Source organism: Typopeltis vanoorti, chromosome 7 (assembly GCF_054136105.1).
Source record: "Typopeltis vanoorti isolate ZY-2024b chromosome 7, IOZ_Tvanoo_1.0, whole genome shotgun sequence".
NCBI classification, from domain to species: Eukaryota; Metazoa; Arthropoda; class Arachnida; order Uropygi; family Thelyphonidae; genus Typopeltis; species Typopeltis vanoorti.
In genome coordinates this window covers 125,930,871-125,950,328 of record NC_143555.1, presented here as the reverse complement: position 1 = coordinate 125,950,328, position 19,458 = coordinate 125,930,871, and the positions used below count along the sequence as shown (strand labels likewise).

General features: G+C 36.6%; 1 protein-coding gene across 1 annotated transcript in view; it reads left to right on the top strand.

Moving 5' to 3' along the window:
* Rab3GAP1 (RAB3 GTPase activating protein subunit 1) overlaps nucleotides 1-19,458 on the top strand; it is a 584,727-nt gene that overhangs the window by 92,777 nt on the left and 472,492 nt on the right. The window contains exons 6-7 of the mRNA XM_090395461.1: nucleotides 5,600-5,719; nucleotides 18,503-18,668. Of these exons, the coding sequence (XP_090251587.1) occupies nucleotides 5,600-5,719; nucleotides 18,503-18,668 (286 nt within the window). The remainder of the gene's footprint in view (nucleotides 1-5,599; nucleotides 5,720-18,502; nucleotides 18,669-19,458) is intronic.

Sequence of the window (19,458 nt, the reverse complement as noted above, 5' to 3'; positions counted from 1 at the left end):
TTAGCATTTAGTCAAACTGCTCTGTTCTGAACAGCCTCAAAAATTTTTAGAGATGTCTTTGGTGTACCATCAAAAAAGGTGCGAGTAGTATTCCAAAGTTAGATAATTTGTGATTTGTACAGAGTAAATAGAAGAAAAGTAAAAAGGGGAGTAAAATGGAGAACACATAATCAATGTAGCATAGCCATATTGTGGGTTTGAGAGGGGCAGAGTTTAGGGTCATGTTTTCAAAGTGTTCCATGTAAAGACTGGCAATGGGGAAGAGAAAGAGAGGGAGTTGAACCCATCGCTCTGCTTTCAATCTTCTTATTGCCATGTAAAATAGTCAGTACATAGTGAAAGTGAATAAGACTGATATATTGTGAGGGTGGATAGAGAGTATGAATCATTTTTGAGGTTTCTTTTAGGAGTACATTTCTGTCAAGTTTTTTGAAGCCAAGGGTGCTATAGAATTGATGTGGTTATGCCAGAAAAGACTAGAAAGAATCGTTGGTCTGAGAAGTAAGATCTGATCTTAACTGTTAAGTTGATCGTTATCAAAAGCAAGTTGAGGGAAAGAAGAACCAAGGTCTGTTTTTTGTGAGAAAAAAGATAAGATTGTGCTTTGGAAGTATTAAAGGTGAGCAGATTTTTATCACACAATTGAGGATGCTATGGACATTATTTTTTTAAATACTGATAGTAGATGATTGTAAAGTTTAGGATGTTTGAGAACTATGAGTAGGTGGATTGGAGAGTGCTATCATTAGCAAAACTTTGAATAAAGTTTTAGGTCAGTGCAAGAAGGTTGTTTATGTATATGAGGAAGAAAGCAGGTGAAATTACAGATCTCTAAGGAATCCTTGCATTAATAGGCAAGAGAGAGACCATTTCATCCATTGCATTTCAAATTTCAGAGACAATAGCATCCATATAACTTAGAATTATGTAGATATCTAGTACAAGAACTGGAGATGAAGATTAACTTTTTGCTTAGCTTGCAGGACTGTATTTCACTTCCTGTGAGTCCTGCAACTAGAAATGCAATGAATGCCATTTACCTTTATAGCACAATACTTGGTCAAAAGGTTCGACAGTGCATTGACAACAGTTACAGGGTATTGGAAAACCTAGTACATCAGTGTCATATGATTACAGATAGGCAGAAGTAGTAGTAGTAGTTCATGATAATAGAACAGAGTCCAAGCTGGCAGTTTGCAAACAACAGAAACTGACGAGGTGGTATCAAAAAGTTTCGAGACTAGCTCTGTTTATGAGAAATTACTTTATTTATCTACGTTTACACACTATCACCTTCAAAATAGCCTCCTTGCATATCAATACAGTACTCCCAGCATTCTTGCCACTTCTGGAATGTGTCCTGGAAGTCTTCTTTTTGAAGTATGTCAAGCACCTTCTGCGATTCACGCTGGATCTCCACAATGGTGTCAAAACGGTGACCTTTGAGCTGGATCTTTATCTTCGGGAAGAAAAGCAAAGTCTGCGGGAGCCAAATCTAGTGAGTAGGGTGAGTGCGGAAGTGAGATCATGGTGTTTCTGGTGAGAAACTCAAGTGTGAGGAGAGCTCAGTGACAGGGAGCACTGTCGTCATGGAGCATCCAGTTTTTCACGCACCACAGATCTAGTTGCTTTCGCCGAATGTCCTCCCTCAGACGCCATAAAACCTGGCAGTAGCACTCGCTATTGACAGTCTGGCCCCTGAGGACGAATTCTCGATGCACAATGCCACGAATGTCGAAAAAGATGATGAGCATGCACTTGGTCGAGCTGCGGACCTGCCTTGCCTTTTTCGGTTGTGGAGATAATGGGCTCTTCCACTGTGAAGACTGTTGCTTCGTCTCAGGGTTGTACCTGTACACCCAAGTTTCGTCACCGGTAATGATCCTCCATATGAAGGATGGGTCATCCATGGCACGCACAGAGGCAGACTCCGACGCGGTTTTCCTTCTGCTCCTGGATCAGCAGCCTGGGGATGAACTTGGTAGCAACACGGCGCATGTTCATATCACACGTGAGGATTGCCTGGACTGTTCTGTATGACACACCAACAATGGCAGCAATGTTGTGGAGTGTTCTCCGACGGTCCTCATGCACAAGTTGCCAAATGATTTCGACATTTTGGTGGGGGTTGAGCTCGTTGAAGGTCTTCCTGATCTCTCATCGTCTTCCAGTGATGTTCTTCTGCTCTTCAAGCATGCGTGTCACTCAAAACATCTCGAATGACTCATTGCCGAATCATGTCAAACGTCTCTGTGGCAGATTTGCCCAGTTTCATGGAGAATTTCACATTTGCTCTTTGTTCTAACTTGCTGTCCATGATGAAATCGCAGATGTGGTAATGCAGGTGGTCAGAATAGCATCAGTTGCACAGCTCCCAATGTACACAGGATGAAGTCTTTTGGCACACTGACTTATGAAGATAGGTGTTCCCTGTGACTGTGTGCGCAGATTGTGCTGCCATCTGTTGGCGTGTTACAAACCTAGTCTCGAAACATTTTGATACCATCTTGTATCAAAGTATGTGCACGTGGTATTTGACAAACTTAGAATGGCTTGATATTACAAAATAATGCTAACTAGCTAATAGTAGGTTATTTCAAGATAGGTATGAACATGTTTGTAAGAATCCATTTTAAAAAAATGCTGAAAACAGGAGCACAAAAAAAAAAAAAAACACTCATAATCAATAGCTTGTTACAGTTTCTCTTCTGTGGGAGGTGTGAGTGGCAATTTGATTTTGTAAGAGTACACTGGGATTGGATAAACTAATGGCTCTACACAACAATTTCACTTGCTGAGTAGACATTGATTATCTTTCATGTTGATGTTTAATGGAGAAAACACACATCTAAAAATAATAATTAATTAATATAGAAATAGTAGATATTTCTACTATTTCTATATAGTAGAAATATAGAAATAGTAGGTCCGCGCGGTTAGCCTAGTGGCTTTGCGCTTCGCAACCATATGCCTAGGGAAGGAGTGTCCTAGGTTCGATTCCCATCCACGACGTGAGGAGCTTAAGGATCTTCCTCAGCCATAGCGAAGTTAGCCGGTCTTGGGCATGGGCAGCAGGGTTTTTTCCACCAGTTTATCTGGGGTTTTTCATCCCGCAAGCAGGCAAACCAGCCCTGTGAACACACAGGTTACAGTCATAAATACTTACGGCAAGGAAGGCAACGGGAAACCACCTTGCTCATAATCATCTCTCCCTAGAATGGTAGCATATAGCTACCCTCCCCCGGCCGTATGGCAGATGGGAACCAGAAGAAGATATTGATGATTCAACATTATTTCAAAGTTGAATCTATGTGGAAACTTCGAAAGTTCAGAAATTTTGACTAGAGAGTTTATGAGAATACAGTCTTCATCATTGGAATTGCTTTAGCTTGCACTACTTAAAAGACATAAGCACTGCCCAACCATCCATATATTCACCTTTTATTAGTGCATTTGTTTCACTGGACTGACAGGTGTTTTGAATTGGATGGCTCTCTTCAGAGACCAGCTCTACTTTTAATCTTCTAAGTTTTTTATTGCTATGTAAAATAGTCAGAAGAGTGCATAGTGAAAGTGAATAAGACTGATATATTGGGGGGGGGGGAATAGAGAGTATGAATGATTTCTGAGGTTTCTTTTAGGAGTACATTAGTGTTGAATAGGTAGGCTATATCAAAACTGATCATTGTCTGATATCGATCTTGGAGTTGTCGTATTTGTTTTTTGTTTTTTTTTTCTTGGTTATTCATAAATCCAGGGCAATCTAGGATTATATGGGTTAAGGTTTTAGATAGTTTCAAGAGGCCAGGATAAAACGTTGTCTAATAATTTTGAGAGCTTTTTTATGTTTGGATATTGTTGGTGTTCATGAGCACTGGCTGTTTTTCATGGCAGGGACAACCCTACAGGCAGATTTAGGGCACAGCAATGGGTTTCTCTCCCTCTTTTCCCCCCACTCCCTTGCCAGTCTTTTTGTAGAACATTTGGCCTTTTGAAATAAATCAGTGTTAGCCTCCCTGCTTGTGTGGGTGCATGCATGTGCATAGTATTTCTTGGTGTCCATGAAGATGCCTTGGTAACCGAGGTGAAATATCAGCTAATAATGTAATTAGCTAAATAAATTTAAGTTAATTAATGGTTATTTTTGGATGTGTGTTTTCTCTATTAATCATTATGAGTAGCAGTTGCTGTTGAAATGTAATGTGATTATGTTTTTAGAAATTGATGCATTTATTTGGGTAAATGCTTTGCAAACTCTTAGTATCTACCAATTCCATTACTTTTTTTTTTTTTTTGTATTTAAGGCAGGGCTGTCCAAAACCTGGCCTGTGGGCCACATGCGGCCCATGGTGTGATTTTGTGTGGCCTGCCTGTGGGTTTTGATTTTCACAAGCGATAAAAATAAAATAACAATTTGAATCGAATGCATATTAGATATTTTAATTCTATGACTAATCGATAATCTCAATGGTAATTTTTGGTGTTTTTACATCACTATATATCCACGTGTTTTTCAAATATTAGATGTGTCAAAGAAGTGTTTTTACACTGTTCATATTAATCACTATGAGTAGCAGTTGCTGTTGAAATGTAATGTGATTATGTTTTTAGAAATCGATGCATTATTGGGTAAATGCTTTGCAAACTCTTAGTGTCTAACAATTCCATTACTTTTTTTTGTATTTAAGCCAGGGCTGTCCAAAACCCGGCCTGCGGGCCGTATGCGGCCTATGGCGTGATTTTGTGCAGCCCGCCTGTGGGTTTTGATTTTCACAAGCGAAAAAATAAAACAGTTTGAATTGAATGCATATTAGATATTTTAATTCTATGACTAATCGATAATCTCAATGGTAATTTTTGGTGTTTTTACATCACTATATATCCACATGTTTTTCAAATATTAGATGTGTCAAAGAAGTGTTCTTACACTGTTTTGTTCTAATGCATATGCTCCGGGTGCTCACGGGGAATGTGAGCACTCGATTAGTGTTGTTCGTTTGTTCAGCTATCGAGATTATGTTGCTGCTGCTCACTAAATGACTAGATATGCATTGGATGTGGCCCTTGGATACATTTTTTTTTTATTCAGTCCTCGGATTATTTAAAGTTGGACAGCCCGGATTGAAGCTAATGTGTGTATCTATCTGTATTATTAAAACTTGGAGAATTGAAGATTATTATGTAAGTAGCATCATAGAACACAAGCAAGGATCCAGAAAAATTATACCTGAAGATTAGTGTTCTATATGAGGAATATGAAAATATGAGGAAGGGGTACAGGTAATATCAAGTAGTGAAGTTTTTATTCTTCCCTCCTTTAATAATTATATAAAACAACTTGGTCCATCATTATCTAGCAAGAGAGTGTACTCCTTTGTATTGAGAAAGATGTGAATTGGAGATGATGAAAATAATTTAATGAAAGATATGTTAATCCTTTCATCAAACTAATAAATAAAAACATGCATTGTGATTTAAAATCTCAGTGCATGTTTTTCTGTATGCCTGTGGATTTTTATTATTTTATTATTAAAACAAATTTTATTAAAAAAGTTTTAATTTTTATTTCAGTTGTAAAACTAAATTATTCATTTATTAGGTATGGGTTAAGAAATTTTGTGGTAATTCATCCTGCAAAAGCTAATGAGGCAATTATGACAGAAGATAGAGGCAAGCTTTTACTAAGTTCTGTGTGTATTGCAATAAACAATACTAACTGGTAAGAATCATGATCAAAAGCCAATTTACAAAAACTAATTTCTATGGCCATTTTATTCATTTGAATTACTGTATAATAATTTATCAACAAGAAAGATTTGAGTCACTCACTCATCCTTGAAAATGTTTTATATACAAATGGTTAGCTTCACAGAGATCTATTTTAAATTCATGATGCAGTTTCATTATCCAATCAGATTACAGGTTGGAATTGAAGCAAATTCCACTAGGTCTATTCACCACCAAAATTTGATAAGTTTCTTGTCTGTGAGTGATTTTTATAAATTAACACTGATAAAATCAGTGCTAATTTACAAAATATATAATTTTTTAAACTGTTCAAGCAAAAAAAAAGAGTGTTTAACATGCTTTACATACTGTGTGTGGATGGGTGTTTCACTTCTTCTTTCCACAAATATGTCTTAGCTTTAATGGAATCTATGTAGTAAATGACAGTGAAACATGTTAGACACAGTACTTAACTTTATTGAAAATTAGCAAACAAATATTTCATATCAAAACTAACAATTTCATCCATGTGGAATAAATGAGTGATTCAAAGAGAAACAGAATACAAGGCAAATGCAACAACAAACTAACCTTTAACAGCAAGTGCTGCATACCGAAAGGATTGTATCAAATAAATAATAATTAAAATCTCAGTGCATGTTAAAACATGCACTGAAATTACATACAATGAGAATCTCTCAAACTTTTGGAATAGAGAGGCAGTCCATTCTGATTTAAATGATTTAGTTTAATATTAGATGAACCAGAATTTCATAATTGAAAATTGACTGTTTTAAAAATTGTATATTTTTTTAGCTATTTCATCATATCTACCTATCCTCTCTGTGTTCCATAGCACATAAGTCTCAAGATCCATCTTCTCTAGTTATCCCGCTCTTTTTTTAACTGATTCTGCTTCTTTCCAGTTCTCCCATCTGGCTAGAGTTCTTTCTTTCCTTTTTTTTTTTTTTTTTAAATCATTCTCTTGTTTAGGCCTTCCCCCCACTTCCACACATGAAGCTACTCTTGGAATTTCTCCTTTGCCCATTCTCAGTACTTGGCCAATCCATTTCCATCTTCATCTTTTTTATATCACTGCAATACTCTTTTTGCTTTGTCTTTATATACATGTATAACTTATCATTTGTTATGGTAAAATAATTTTTACTATTTTGCACAAACACTTTATTTGAAAACTGTTTTAATTTGTCTTCCTTTTTCTTTATTGCTTTACTTGTTTCTGATTCATGTACTAATGTGGCATTTACATTGCTATTGAAGATATTTATTTTGGTTCTGATATATTTGGATGATTTCATGTATTATTCAGTCTTCCGAAGGCAGTATTTGCTTTTGTCAATTTTTGTCTTGTCAGTTTCACTTTCAATATCAGCATTTGCAGTCATAAGTTACATATATTGAGTCTGTATTTTTGTTTATTTGCTTGTATATTTGCTGTTGGCCAAGAGATAGACTGTTACCTTGATTTAGAGGGGTTTGGCCAAGTGGTTACTGTATTATCTACTCTCCAACCAGCAAGCTGTGGATTTGTATCCTGCAGTGGGCGTAGATATTTGTGATTGTCTTCAGGTGAGAGATGAAGTTCATCACCTGGTGTAAGATCACCACATTACTTATTGGAGACTTGATGTGGCTTGAAAAAGTTCCATGTTTGTTCTCTAGGGCAGAGGTTTCCAGATTATATAAAAAATTAACAAACAGAATAATAAATGAAATTGACAAAAATAGAAAAAAAAATCTCTAACTCACTCTCAGTACTAACATACTATAGCTTTACAACCTGGGGATTACATAAAAAATATACCTATAAAATAATTACACAGAAGATTCTAGAATCTGATATAATTCATAAGTTCCTTGGATTATTGGTTGATCTGATATTCTAACCGTGTACCGTTTAATAATCAAGAATAGAGTAAACACTTATTAACATTTAATTGAGACAATTCTTATCATTTTAAATAAAAGATGGTTGTTACAAAGGGTATAACTATAAGAAATGAATTAAGAGATTTATGGATGATAGATGGCAGTTATTGTTACTCCTCTTTTGGCAGATTCTGAAGAATGATCATCATCAACCATTCTCAATCCATTGTTGGATGAAGGTCTTTCCAAGATTTCTCCACTTGGTCTAGTCCGGGACTACTTGTTGCCATGCCACTCGAATATGTTTCCTGATTTCATCCCTCAACTGGCTAAATAGTCACCCTCTAGGTCTTTTACAGTCTCTTGGTCAGATCCATCAGATGTGGCCTGTCCATTTCCATTTTAGCATTTTCACATGGTTAAGGATGTCTTCCACTCATGTCATTCATTTTATCCATGTATTCTGTTTCTAGTTGTTGTAATTCCTACAATGCATCTCTCCATGCTTCTTTGAGAGAGAGAGACATTCAAAGGCTGGAGGCGTTTGGATGTCTCTCTCTCTCTCTCTCTGGATAAGAGTCCACATCTCTGATCTATAGGTAAGAATGGTAGGATGCACTGGTTAAAAACCTTTCTCTTTAGACATAAGGGTAGGATGCTCCCAAAGAGATATTATAGTCTTTACCAAATGCACTCCATGCCAGTTTTGCACATCTATTTCTTCCTGGATTCTGCCATAATTTGTAATCTTTTAACCCAAGTAGATGTAGTTATTCACATATTCCAGTATTACTTGTACATTACTGTAGTCTCAATTGCACACAAAAGGCTAAAAATTTAGCCTTTTGTGTGCTAGTTTCCAAATCCTGTTTTGAAATTCAGGCATAAATAATGATGTCATCAGCAAAACATTGATGGGTAAGGTGGTCCCATTGATTTTGATTCCTTTTCCTTCCCAATTCATTGAAAAACACTGTTGTGTTACATTAAAAAGCTTTAGTGATATGATGTCACCTTGGCATACTCCTTTCCCATGTCAGGCTTGTTTGAAGCACAAAAGCTGGTCTCTGATCCATGGTGCTGAAACCACTTCTGAAATCTACTTGATCATGTGGCTGAGCAAAGGATAGCACTTTCTCTAGGCAGTGTGACAACACTCCTGTGAACACTGTAAATTACAGGTAAGAAGCTAATAGGTCTATAGTTTTTAAGGTCTTCTCTGTCCCCATTTTTACGTAAAAGAATCACTAGCATCATTGTTCCACTTCATGGGAATTTGGCCTTTGCAAAGCATTTAGTAAATAGTTGGTCAAGTACTGTCTCCACCTATCGACTAGCAGGTTTTTAAGATGTCTGCAGTGTTACTGTCTTCTCCTGGGTTTTTTTCTCGGCTGCTTTTCTTGATAGCATAGGTAACTTCTTGCAAGATTGGTGTTGCCTTTTTCATAGGTATGATTTTTACTGTGACATTATCATCTTTACCATACAGTTTTCCATAGAATTCTTTGGAATACTATGGAAAAGCATATCTTGCATATCTTTTCTATTTTTAGTAACTTCACTATCATAATTTTTTAGAGCAATTATTTGCTTTCTTTCATTTCCTAGTTGATGCCAGGCATTGTGCTGGCTGTGGTTATTCTCAATTGTTTTCTGAATAAGCTCAGTTGTATTCCTATGTCTGTAATATGCTTTTGTATAGTCTTGCAAAGGATACAAAGCCTCTGAAGGATACACTAGAATTATAATGCCAGTTTAGCTTGAAACAGCAATTCCCATGGAAGTATCTATATAAAAGACATGCAGGCTTAGCCTGTGATAAAGACTAACAATAAAACTTTCTGTTTGATTAAGAGTCACTAATTAATAGTTCTCTTCTGAACAGAATTAAGAATTTTTAAAAAATTTTCATCAGTACTGCTCTCCAGTTGTAGGAACATTGTTCTAAGTTGACAAATTTGAGATTAGTGCGGGATAAATACTTGATCAGGATGTAAAGGAAAAAAAGTCTAGTGTTTTGGATGTTTAGGAAATGATGATGCGATATTTCCTCTAGATCCTCTCCACAACCACCACTTCATCCCCGAGAAATCTAGGCAACCAAATCTGTCCACCGTAGTCAAGTTGCAAAGCCTTATAAATAAGTATAATAACTTGACTGTCCCTCCTTGTCAGTGTGTTCTTCAATATCGAAGTAATACAATGAGCTATTTCCCCCATTTTTGCAGTATACCCTCTGAAATTCAGCTCTCTATCCATTATCACCACCTCTTTCCCAAAAAAAAAAAAAAAAAAAAAAAAAGAAAAAAAAAAGAAATCCTTAGTGCCCTCATGCATCATCATCAAATTCTTGAATGTACCCTCGGGGTATACAGGATAATTATGATAGTCTACATGAAAAAGTTACACCATTACTAACTTCAAATCAACAATTTTCCTCCAAATTAATCTGTTCAAGATTCCAATATTATCAGATCTTATATTTCTGTCTTTTAAGGTGCTTTTAACCGTATCAATCCATCTACACCTTGGTCTTCCTCTAGTTTTTTTTCCTGCCAACCTGGCAAAGAACACTTGTTTTGCTAATCTTTCCTCTCTTGCTCTTCCATTCTACTTAAGTGACCATACCACCTGAGATTAGCTCTACTAACATATTCCTGAATGCTAACAATGGTTAGTTCTTTCCTAATATATCCTCATTTTTAACTGTTCACTCCATTAATCTTTCTCAAAACTCTTATATCAGAGGTCTCCAGTCTTTGATCACGTGCTTTATTTCTAACCCAGCTCTCAGATCCATAAGCTAAAATTAGTTTGACCACTGTCTTGTATATAGCTAATTTAGTGTTTTGACTAATTTCTTTTTTATTCCAAATACATTTATTCAGCTGACTTCGTACCATACCTGGATTAGAGATAACTATTAGAAGTTTTTCCATTTGGTTTTTCCATTAAAGATGCCAAGAAATTATATTCTTGGTTTAATCCTTTATCCAAGTGCATGGAAACAAAGTTTGCGCCTGAAGTATTTTTAGGACAGGGCAACTTGTATATAGAGGCTAATGACTGGGTCTGGCTCCCACTCATTTTAATGAGACCTCAATAAAAGTCATAACTGGTCTGGATAGTGACCCTTCCCATAATGCATGGCATTATACAAATCCGTAAGGATATGTGCCTTGCATTATGGGATACTAAGCAAGTGTTGTGAAGTCATTGGACTCTATATATGAGTTGCCGTGTCCTGAAAATACTTCAGGCACAAACTTTATTTTCTTACACTTGGTTAAAGGATTAAACCAGAAGAGTATAAAAGGAGGGCCAAAATTGCAAATGACTTTATGCGCGAATTATACAGGACGAGTGGTGTGGAATGTGTGGCATGAGTTCGATGGGCGAAAAGATTTATATAAGATGGATGGTTTACATTTGAATGGATTTGGTGTATGGAGACTTGAAAAGGTGTTGTCGAATGTAGTGGAAGTGGATGTACAGAATCAGGGAAACTAAAGTTATTAAGGGGAGGGGGGGGGGGGAGTAGATACGCAAGCTTTAGGGAGAGAGTTGAGTGTATGAATGTGTATAATATACCCAAGTGAGTACGAAAGACTACGAATCAGAATGGGATAGTTAGTATAAGGCATCAAAATGGGGATGGGACAAATAGGCTTCTGTAATTCATGTGTACTAATGCCAGAAGTATTAGGAACAAGAAGGAAGAATTTTTGGCCTTGGTTGGCACTTCCAGGCCACAGGTTATTGGCATTAGTGAAATATGGCTGACAGAACATGATATAGCTAGTGGTATTGAATGTGAGGGGTGTATGGTGTGTTCAGGAGTGTCAGGGAGAATAAAATGGGGGGAGGAGTGTTATTGATGATAGCTAATGAGCTACAGCCAAGGAGAATAGAAGTGGAACTGCAGGATAGAGAAAAGAGTCTATAGCAGCACCTATAGGTCTATAGGTGCTGCTATAGACCAGGTGATGGAATAGATGGTGGAGCTAGTATGCATAAGCAAATAGAAGAAATGAGTGGAAGGAGGGTAATTATTATGGGTGATTTCAACTATGGTAACATTGATTGGAAGGGGAAGCAGACACACTGGAGGAAGGAATTGGATTTTATGCGGTTATTAAGGGATAACTATCTGCGCCAGCATGTAATGGAAAATACTAGGGGTCAGAGAGTGCTTGACCTAGTAATTGCATCTGAGAATTTGGCTGTAACGAATATGACCACGTTGCCACCAATTGGTGAGAGTGATCATAGGGTCTTGACTTGGGAGGTGGCTAAAGGTATGGAATTTACAATTAAGACAGGGTACATGTGGAATTATCGGGCTGGTAAGTATGACAAGCTTAGGAGTTTGATTGGAGCAGTGCCATGGCATGTAAAACAGCAAGAACTAGATGTTGATAGTGCACGGGAGGTGGTTAAGAAGTGTGTGCAGGAGGCAATGGCTGACTGTATACCTAGAGTCCGAATAATAAATCATTTAGTGGTTAAATGGATGAATAATAGCATTAAGCTTGAGCTGCAAAAAAAAAACAACTGTGGAAGGAATTTAAGGTGAAAGGTGACCGACAGGCACATGAACGGTATAAAGTGCAAGCCAGAAGGGTAACAAGTGTGGTAAGTAAAGCAAAAACGGATTATGAAAGAACATTAGCCATGCAGGCCAAAGAGAATCCCAAACAGTTTTTTCGATATGTTGCAAGTAAAAGAAAAAATGTATATGGCAGAATGATTTTAAAGAATGCCGATGGTAGGGAGGTAACCGAATCAGTTGATATAGTTGAATTACTGAGCGAGCACTTTTCAAGAATATATCATCTAGGTGGTGACATTGCAGGAATGAATGAACCAATAAATTATATGAGAATTGTGGTGAATGAAGTGGGAGTGAGTAGTCTATTACAAAACCTCAATGTCAATACATCTGTGGGATTGGATGGTATACCAGCTCATGTCTTACAAGAAGCAGCTAAAGAATTGTCATGGCCCTTGACCATTCTGTTTAATTTGAGTCTCGGGTCTGAGTAAGTCCCGAGGGGGTGGAAAGAGGGGGGAAAATAGTTCCACTGCATAAAGGAGGTGCCAAGACTGCTGTTATAAATTACTGACCGATTAGCATATCAGGAATCGTTGTCGAGGTCTTGGATAAATTAGTCAAGAGAAAAATGCAGGATTGGATATATGAAAAAGGGATGCTGTATGGGGGGGGCAGCATGGTTTTGTGAAGGGTATATTATGCCTCAGTAGCTTGCTCACGTTTTATAGCACAGTGATGGCTGAACTGGATAAGGGTAATGGGTTTACAGTAATTCTACTGGACCTTGCTAAGGCCTTTGACAGGATACCACATGGAATTCTAATCAGTAAACTGCAGCATATGGAGATGGATATAGGGTTGGTGAGATGGATAGGAGGGTGGTTGATGGAGAGATATCAGAGAGTGGTTTATTCAGATGAAGAGTCCAAAAGACGGCTTGTGACTAGTGGTGTGCCACAGGGTTCTGTTCTTGGACCACTACTTTTCAATTTGTTTATTAACGATATAGGAAAGGATCTGAGAGGAAGTGTTCATTTTTTTGCTGGGTAGATCAATAGTGAGTTCACAGGATGTCAAAATTTTGCAAGATGATTTGGATAGTTTGGAGGACTGGGCTAAGAAAAATGGATGTCGATTTAATGTGGCAAAGTGTAAGGTTATGCATTTTGGGGTGAAAAGATTAGCAGCAGTATATCACATTGGTGGAACCATACTCCAGGAGATTGATGAGGCTAGGGATTTGGAAGTGTTGGTGGATAGGGAGTTGAAGTTTAGGGGGACACATCGCAAAAGTGGCTTAATCAGCTCATCAAATCACTTGGTTGCTGAAAAATACTTTAACAAGCAGAGACAAACAAGTTATTGTTCCTCTGTATTAAGCCTTGATAAGACCCTATCTAGACTACTGTGTCCAGATATAGGTACCAGGGTTTCTTCTTGATGGGAAGGAGGTGGAGAGGATCCGGAGTCGAGTGACCAAGATGATAGCAGAACTATGGAATGAACCTTATGAGAACAGGTTGAAAGTTTGTGGGTTGCAAAAATTGGTTGATAGGCAGAAAAGGGATTGATATGATTGAGACATTCAAATTATTGAAGGGTTTCTATAAGATAAATTCAGAAGATATTTTGAGAATAGGACTGATGGTGGGAGGACTATGGGCCATACATGGAAGCTGTGCAAGAATATGGTTAGCAAGGGTGTTAGAGCTAGGTTTTTTACTTGGAGAGTAGTGAATGAGTGGAATAAGTTGCTAGAGTCTGTTGTGGGTGCTATGACTGTGAATGAGTTCAAGGCAAGGAATGATGGATACTGTGTGAATGTCGAATAGTTGTTCTTAACATGATATTAGGACCTCCCACGATGAGTCTGTCGACTCCTTGGAGTTGCCCGAAATAATAATAATAATAAAAAAAAACCAAAGAATATAATTTTTTGGCATCTTTAATTTATAGTATAACCAAGTGGAAAAACTTTTGACAACTATCTCTAATTGAGAGTATTTTAGTAATAAGGTGTGACACCTTTTCAGACACATATATGGAAATATGACTTCTGCATTACTTCAATGTTGGAATCACCTCTTGGTCTGTCTCCCACTGATAAGACCTCAATAAAGATCAAAACCAAGCAGCGTCTTTCCCCTTCCCATAATGCATAGCATTATACATGTCTGTATGGATGTGTGCTTTGCATTATGGCAAGATCACTAAGGCAAGTGATGTGAAATCATTGGCCTCTATATACAAGTTGCCCTGACCTGAAAATACTTCAGACACAAACTTTATTTGCTTACACTTGGATAAAGGATTAATCCAAGAATATAATTTCTTGGCATCTTTAATTTATCATACCATACCAGCATTACTAATTCTGTCGTCTATTTCCATATTTAATTTGCCATCTTCACTAAAAATTGTTCCTAAATAGCTGAAATGTTTTACTTGTTCTGTAGGTTCACCATTCAGGATACAGTTTAGATTTTCAATATTTTTGCCTATTTTCATTGTCTTTGTCTTTTTATTGTTGATTTTCATACCAAATCTATTAGAACAGTTATTCAATTTAGTCAGGTCAGGGAATTCTGCTGACTTGTGTTGGATTTATTCAGAAGCATAATCTCATCTGCATTAAGTAAAGTGATTAACATTGCCAATTTCGATATCAGATTTAATACTATTTTCCTTCATAATATAATCCAGATAGATAATGAATAATGGTGTGGGGGATAATGTGTACCCTTGTCGCACACCTGATTTAACATCAAACCATCTTCCCATACCTTCTTCCATTCTAACTGTTGACATGCAGCTTAAATAGAGACTAGATATTGCTCAATATAATGTCCCATTTACATAACTGTAATATTTTGAAGTTTTTCCCTCTTGGCACCTTGTCATGTGCTTTTTCCAGATCAACAAAACTTAAATACAGATCCTTGTTATATTCCCAAGATTTCTGAACAATCTGTCTTAAAGTGAAAATCTTATCCTAAATATTTGGCCCGAATCCAGCTTGTTCTTCACCAAACTTCCTTTCCACAATTTTCTTAGCTGTTTCTCAAGTATACTTGCATAAATCTTACTAGGAACACTCAGTAGGGAAATACTTCTTAATTCTTACATTCAGTTTTATTTCCCTTTTTATAGATTTGTATTATGAGAGCTCTGCTCCAGCCATTAGGAATTCGACCCTCTGACCAGGCCTTCTGAATTATCCAATGCAGCCACTATAAAACTTTTATAGTGGCTTCATTTTTATTTTTATTTTTTATTTTTACTGCTTGTTTCATTTAGTAGTCTTTCAACGTAATTGCTCCAAACATTTGGAATATCTTTATCTTCAGTTTTCATGTCACCTTTATCATCTCTGATTCCTTTTCAGCATTTCTTGTGAATTTATCTACACCAGCTGCCTTTCTGCATTTCATGTTTTTTATGAGTTTTTTTCTACTTCAATTATGGATATGTATTCCTGACTGCATTGCTGTTGGGAGTTTTTTTGCCACTGTGCTGGCACTGCTTGTTTCATTTAGCAGTCTTTCAAAGTAATAATTACTCCAAACATTTAGAATATCTTTATCTTCAGTTTTCATGTCACCTTTATCATCTCTGATTCCTTTTACAGTACTTTTCCCCCTGTTTCTAAGCTTTCTCAGTAGCCTCCAGAATATTTTTCCATGTTCCTGATATTTATTTTCTGTGTTCTTACCAAAGTCTTCCCATAACGTTTGTTTAGCTAGTTGTATGCATTGCTTCACTTTCTTACATTTTTCTCTGTATTTTCTAAGAGCACAAGCTCACTCACTTGCTAGGAACTTTCCATATCCTTTCTTCTTTTCCTTGACTGTTTCTTTATCTTCTTGAGTCCACCATGGAGTTCTGATTTTTCTATCCTTACAGACAACCTCACTGCATACTTGTCTGGCTGAATCAATCAATGTTTTCTTCAGGGTTTGCCACAATGTAAAATGATGGTACAACATGATGGTCTCATACATAGTAAGCAATATTTTCTTCCTGAAGTGGACTTTCAGGTGCACTTCATGAAGAAAACCTTGCACTTTGACACATTGAACTGTAACCTTTATCCTTTACCACACAGCCAATTTATTCTACAACATCTCTACATCACCTTTATTAATTATTTTTACATTATCAGTAATGCTGGTAATTTTACCAGCAATAAAAATATTCGGCAGTAAATATATCCAACTGTTTACTGATAATGTAAACAGTTGGATATCATCCCCACTTTCAAATCAGTCCTTATAAAACAGTAGTGACACTTATACAGAGACCTGAGGCACTCTGCTGGTCACCTTCACTGGATTCTATTCTACCATAATACTTCTCTGTATTATTATCCGTCTACCAGTTTCTACCCTCCCCCAATCCATGCCACCAGCTTCCTGTTTGCTCCAATTTAATAGATTTAATAGATATTATGTAATGGATGTATTTTGTTAAATGCCTTTGTGAAGTACAACAGTATTATGATGTAGCCATTTCTCTTATCTTTTTCATGCATTCCTGAATTCTGCCTTTAATCAACTTTTCCAAAACTTTAACCCCATACTCTTGAATACTAATCAGTCTATAATTTATTACTTCTGTCTTGGAGTTTCCTTTATGTAATAGATCCATCTTGTCCTCTTTTCATTGAATTTGAACCTTGTCAGAGCTGAAATTTATATTAAACAGGTAAGTCGGAGATATTGCCACTTCTCTTGTACATACATTCTTGCAACACATTTCCTCCATATTTTTTTTCCTAGTACCAACTGTTTGATACCGCTTATCCATTTACCTCCCATTTGGTTTAGTCCTATTAACCCTGGATATGCAGTCCAATACTGCTTCCTTCAACCTTCTCTTCCCATAACCATTTTCCATTTACTATTGACATTTTTCCTTTGAGTCTCCGTAGCTCAGTCGGTATAGGCGAAGCCCTTTGGGTCGGAAAGACCTGGGTTCAATTCCCATCTATGATGTGAGGAACCTTTATCTGGTCTCTTTCGACTAAAGGTGACTTATCCAGTCTCATATGGAGGTAGAGTTTTTTTCTCCTGGAAACTCGGGTTTTTCGTCCCTCAGAACAGGCAAACTGGCCCCAGTGAGCACATGCTGTGACAGTCAAATCCCCCCCCCCCCCACACACACACCCCAGCAGGCCAGTTGGGGATTGCACTAACAAAAATTGCATCATTTGTAACATGTGGACCCTGCATTAGAAGCAGGATAACATGCAGATTAAGAAGATTGACATTTTTCCTTTCTAGCTTCTTATGTCATGATGCTATTTCAGACTACCTCATTAGTTTATACTAATCACTGGGTTCTGTATTTTCACATATATCCCTTCTTAACTGAGAATTCCACATTTAGCAACCTCTTAGATTGCTAAATGTGGAATGTAGCGAGCCAGCCTGGTTGGCCAAATGGTTAGCATATCTGCTCTCCAGCCAAAGGCTGTAGGTTCAAATCCCGCTGCAGGCATGGATGTTTGTGATCGTCTGTAAAAATACTAGTGGTGGTGGACAATAGATGGCATTGGAGTAGATGATGTGGTTTGTTGTAGTTGGTTGATTGAGTAGTGGAGATGGTGAGCTGTAGAGTAGGTTTCCTCCCTCGATGAGCCTTTGGACTTCTTGGAGGTGTCACATAATAATAATAATAAAAATGTGGCTCTACTCAAGCCACATTCACTCTAATAGGTACATTGAGCAAACACTACCTAGCAACTACCTAACATTGGTATGACTATACAATATACACATAACAAAACTCACAGAACACACACACTTTAATTGCACGTTCATAAAATTGAGCAAAAGGTAACATTAATCGTCAGTAATATACGAAATATATTTTTAAATATTGAATATTGACTTATCTGTATATTATATGCTCCTTTAATTTGTAGCTCTCCACAAACCAACTACTAGTGGAATCAAAAAAATAAATAAATGAAATAAATAATAATATAAAGTTCTTCTCTTCAAGGATTAGGCATTTACTTGTTCTAGCTTCACTGATTTTTCCATCTTGTAGCTGGTCTTCCTCTCTCTCTCTCTTTCCCTTTTGTCTAAATCTATCCACCTAATATAAAGTTCATATATATAAAGCTTATATATATATATATATATATATATAAAGCTAATATAAAGTTATTTATTTTAATTTGGATTGAAAGTGAATAAAATGAAGTAATTTCTCTTCTTGAAGCTGGAATTAATAATAATTGATTAAATTAGTAAATTAGCGATGTGTGTGTGTTATCAATTTATTCCCAGAATTATTATAAATTACAAGTTCTCTTGCATTCAGCCAGGTACCTGTTTTCGTGCAGTTGCAACAGATGCGACAGAAGTACTACCTTGGAGTATGTGAGGGTAGAGGAATTAGAACAAATTTTGAAATGGTTCATTTCCATCGTACACCATCACAGTATAGTCATTTGGCTGGGCTTGTTCCTCTTTTCAAAGCAAAAGTGGTAGGTTTTAGTAACTTTTAATGTATTGTCCTCTTGCTTGTAAAGTTATTTGACAGTGATAAGAACTTTTAAATATTCTTTGAAATTAAGTCTGATTTTCAAAGAATATTTGTATGTTTGATGGCTATTCTTTTTTTTAAATATATTTATTGTGAATAATTTGAAGCACTTTTCAGTGAATTATCAGAATACTTTAAAGATAATCATCTTTATGATTATATTAAGGACATTAAAAAGTTCTAAATTAGTTAGATATAAAGAGCCAACAGGCTTCATTTCGGCGATATAACCATTAATTAAATTAAGGGGATATTAGATCCCACATCGTTTTAAAACCGAATAAGAAACTCAGAGATTAGAATCAAAGAGTTTCATGCCAAATATAGTATAAAAAACTATAAAAGTCTTGGCGAATACTAGCGTGAGCTAAATGCAAGTAGTCCTACAACGTAGTACAAACACGGGCAACTCGTTGCAAAGGTAGGAAAAGTTCTGATCGCTAATCTTGGTATTTTCCATAATGTAAAAACACATTTCCTAGGAAATGTATGCTGTTATTACATTATGGCAGGAGGTCACTACCCAGACCGGTTTCAGCCTTTATTGAGGCTTCATCAGGGAGTAGCTAGACCAATTAATACCAAAGGGTGTAACAAAAAGAACTTATGTACTCTGCTATACAAGTTGTCCAAAAGGTGCACCCATTAAGTTACTTAAATATAAAGAGCCAACAGGCTTCATTTCAGCGATATAACCATTAATTAAATTAAGGGAATATTAGATCCCACAT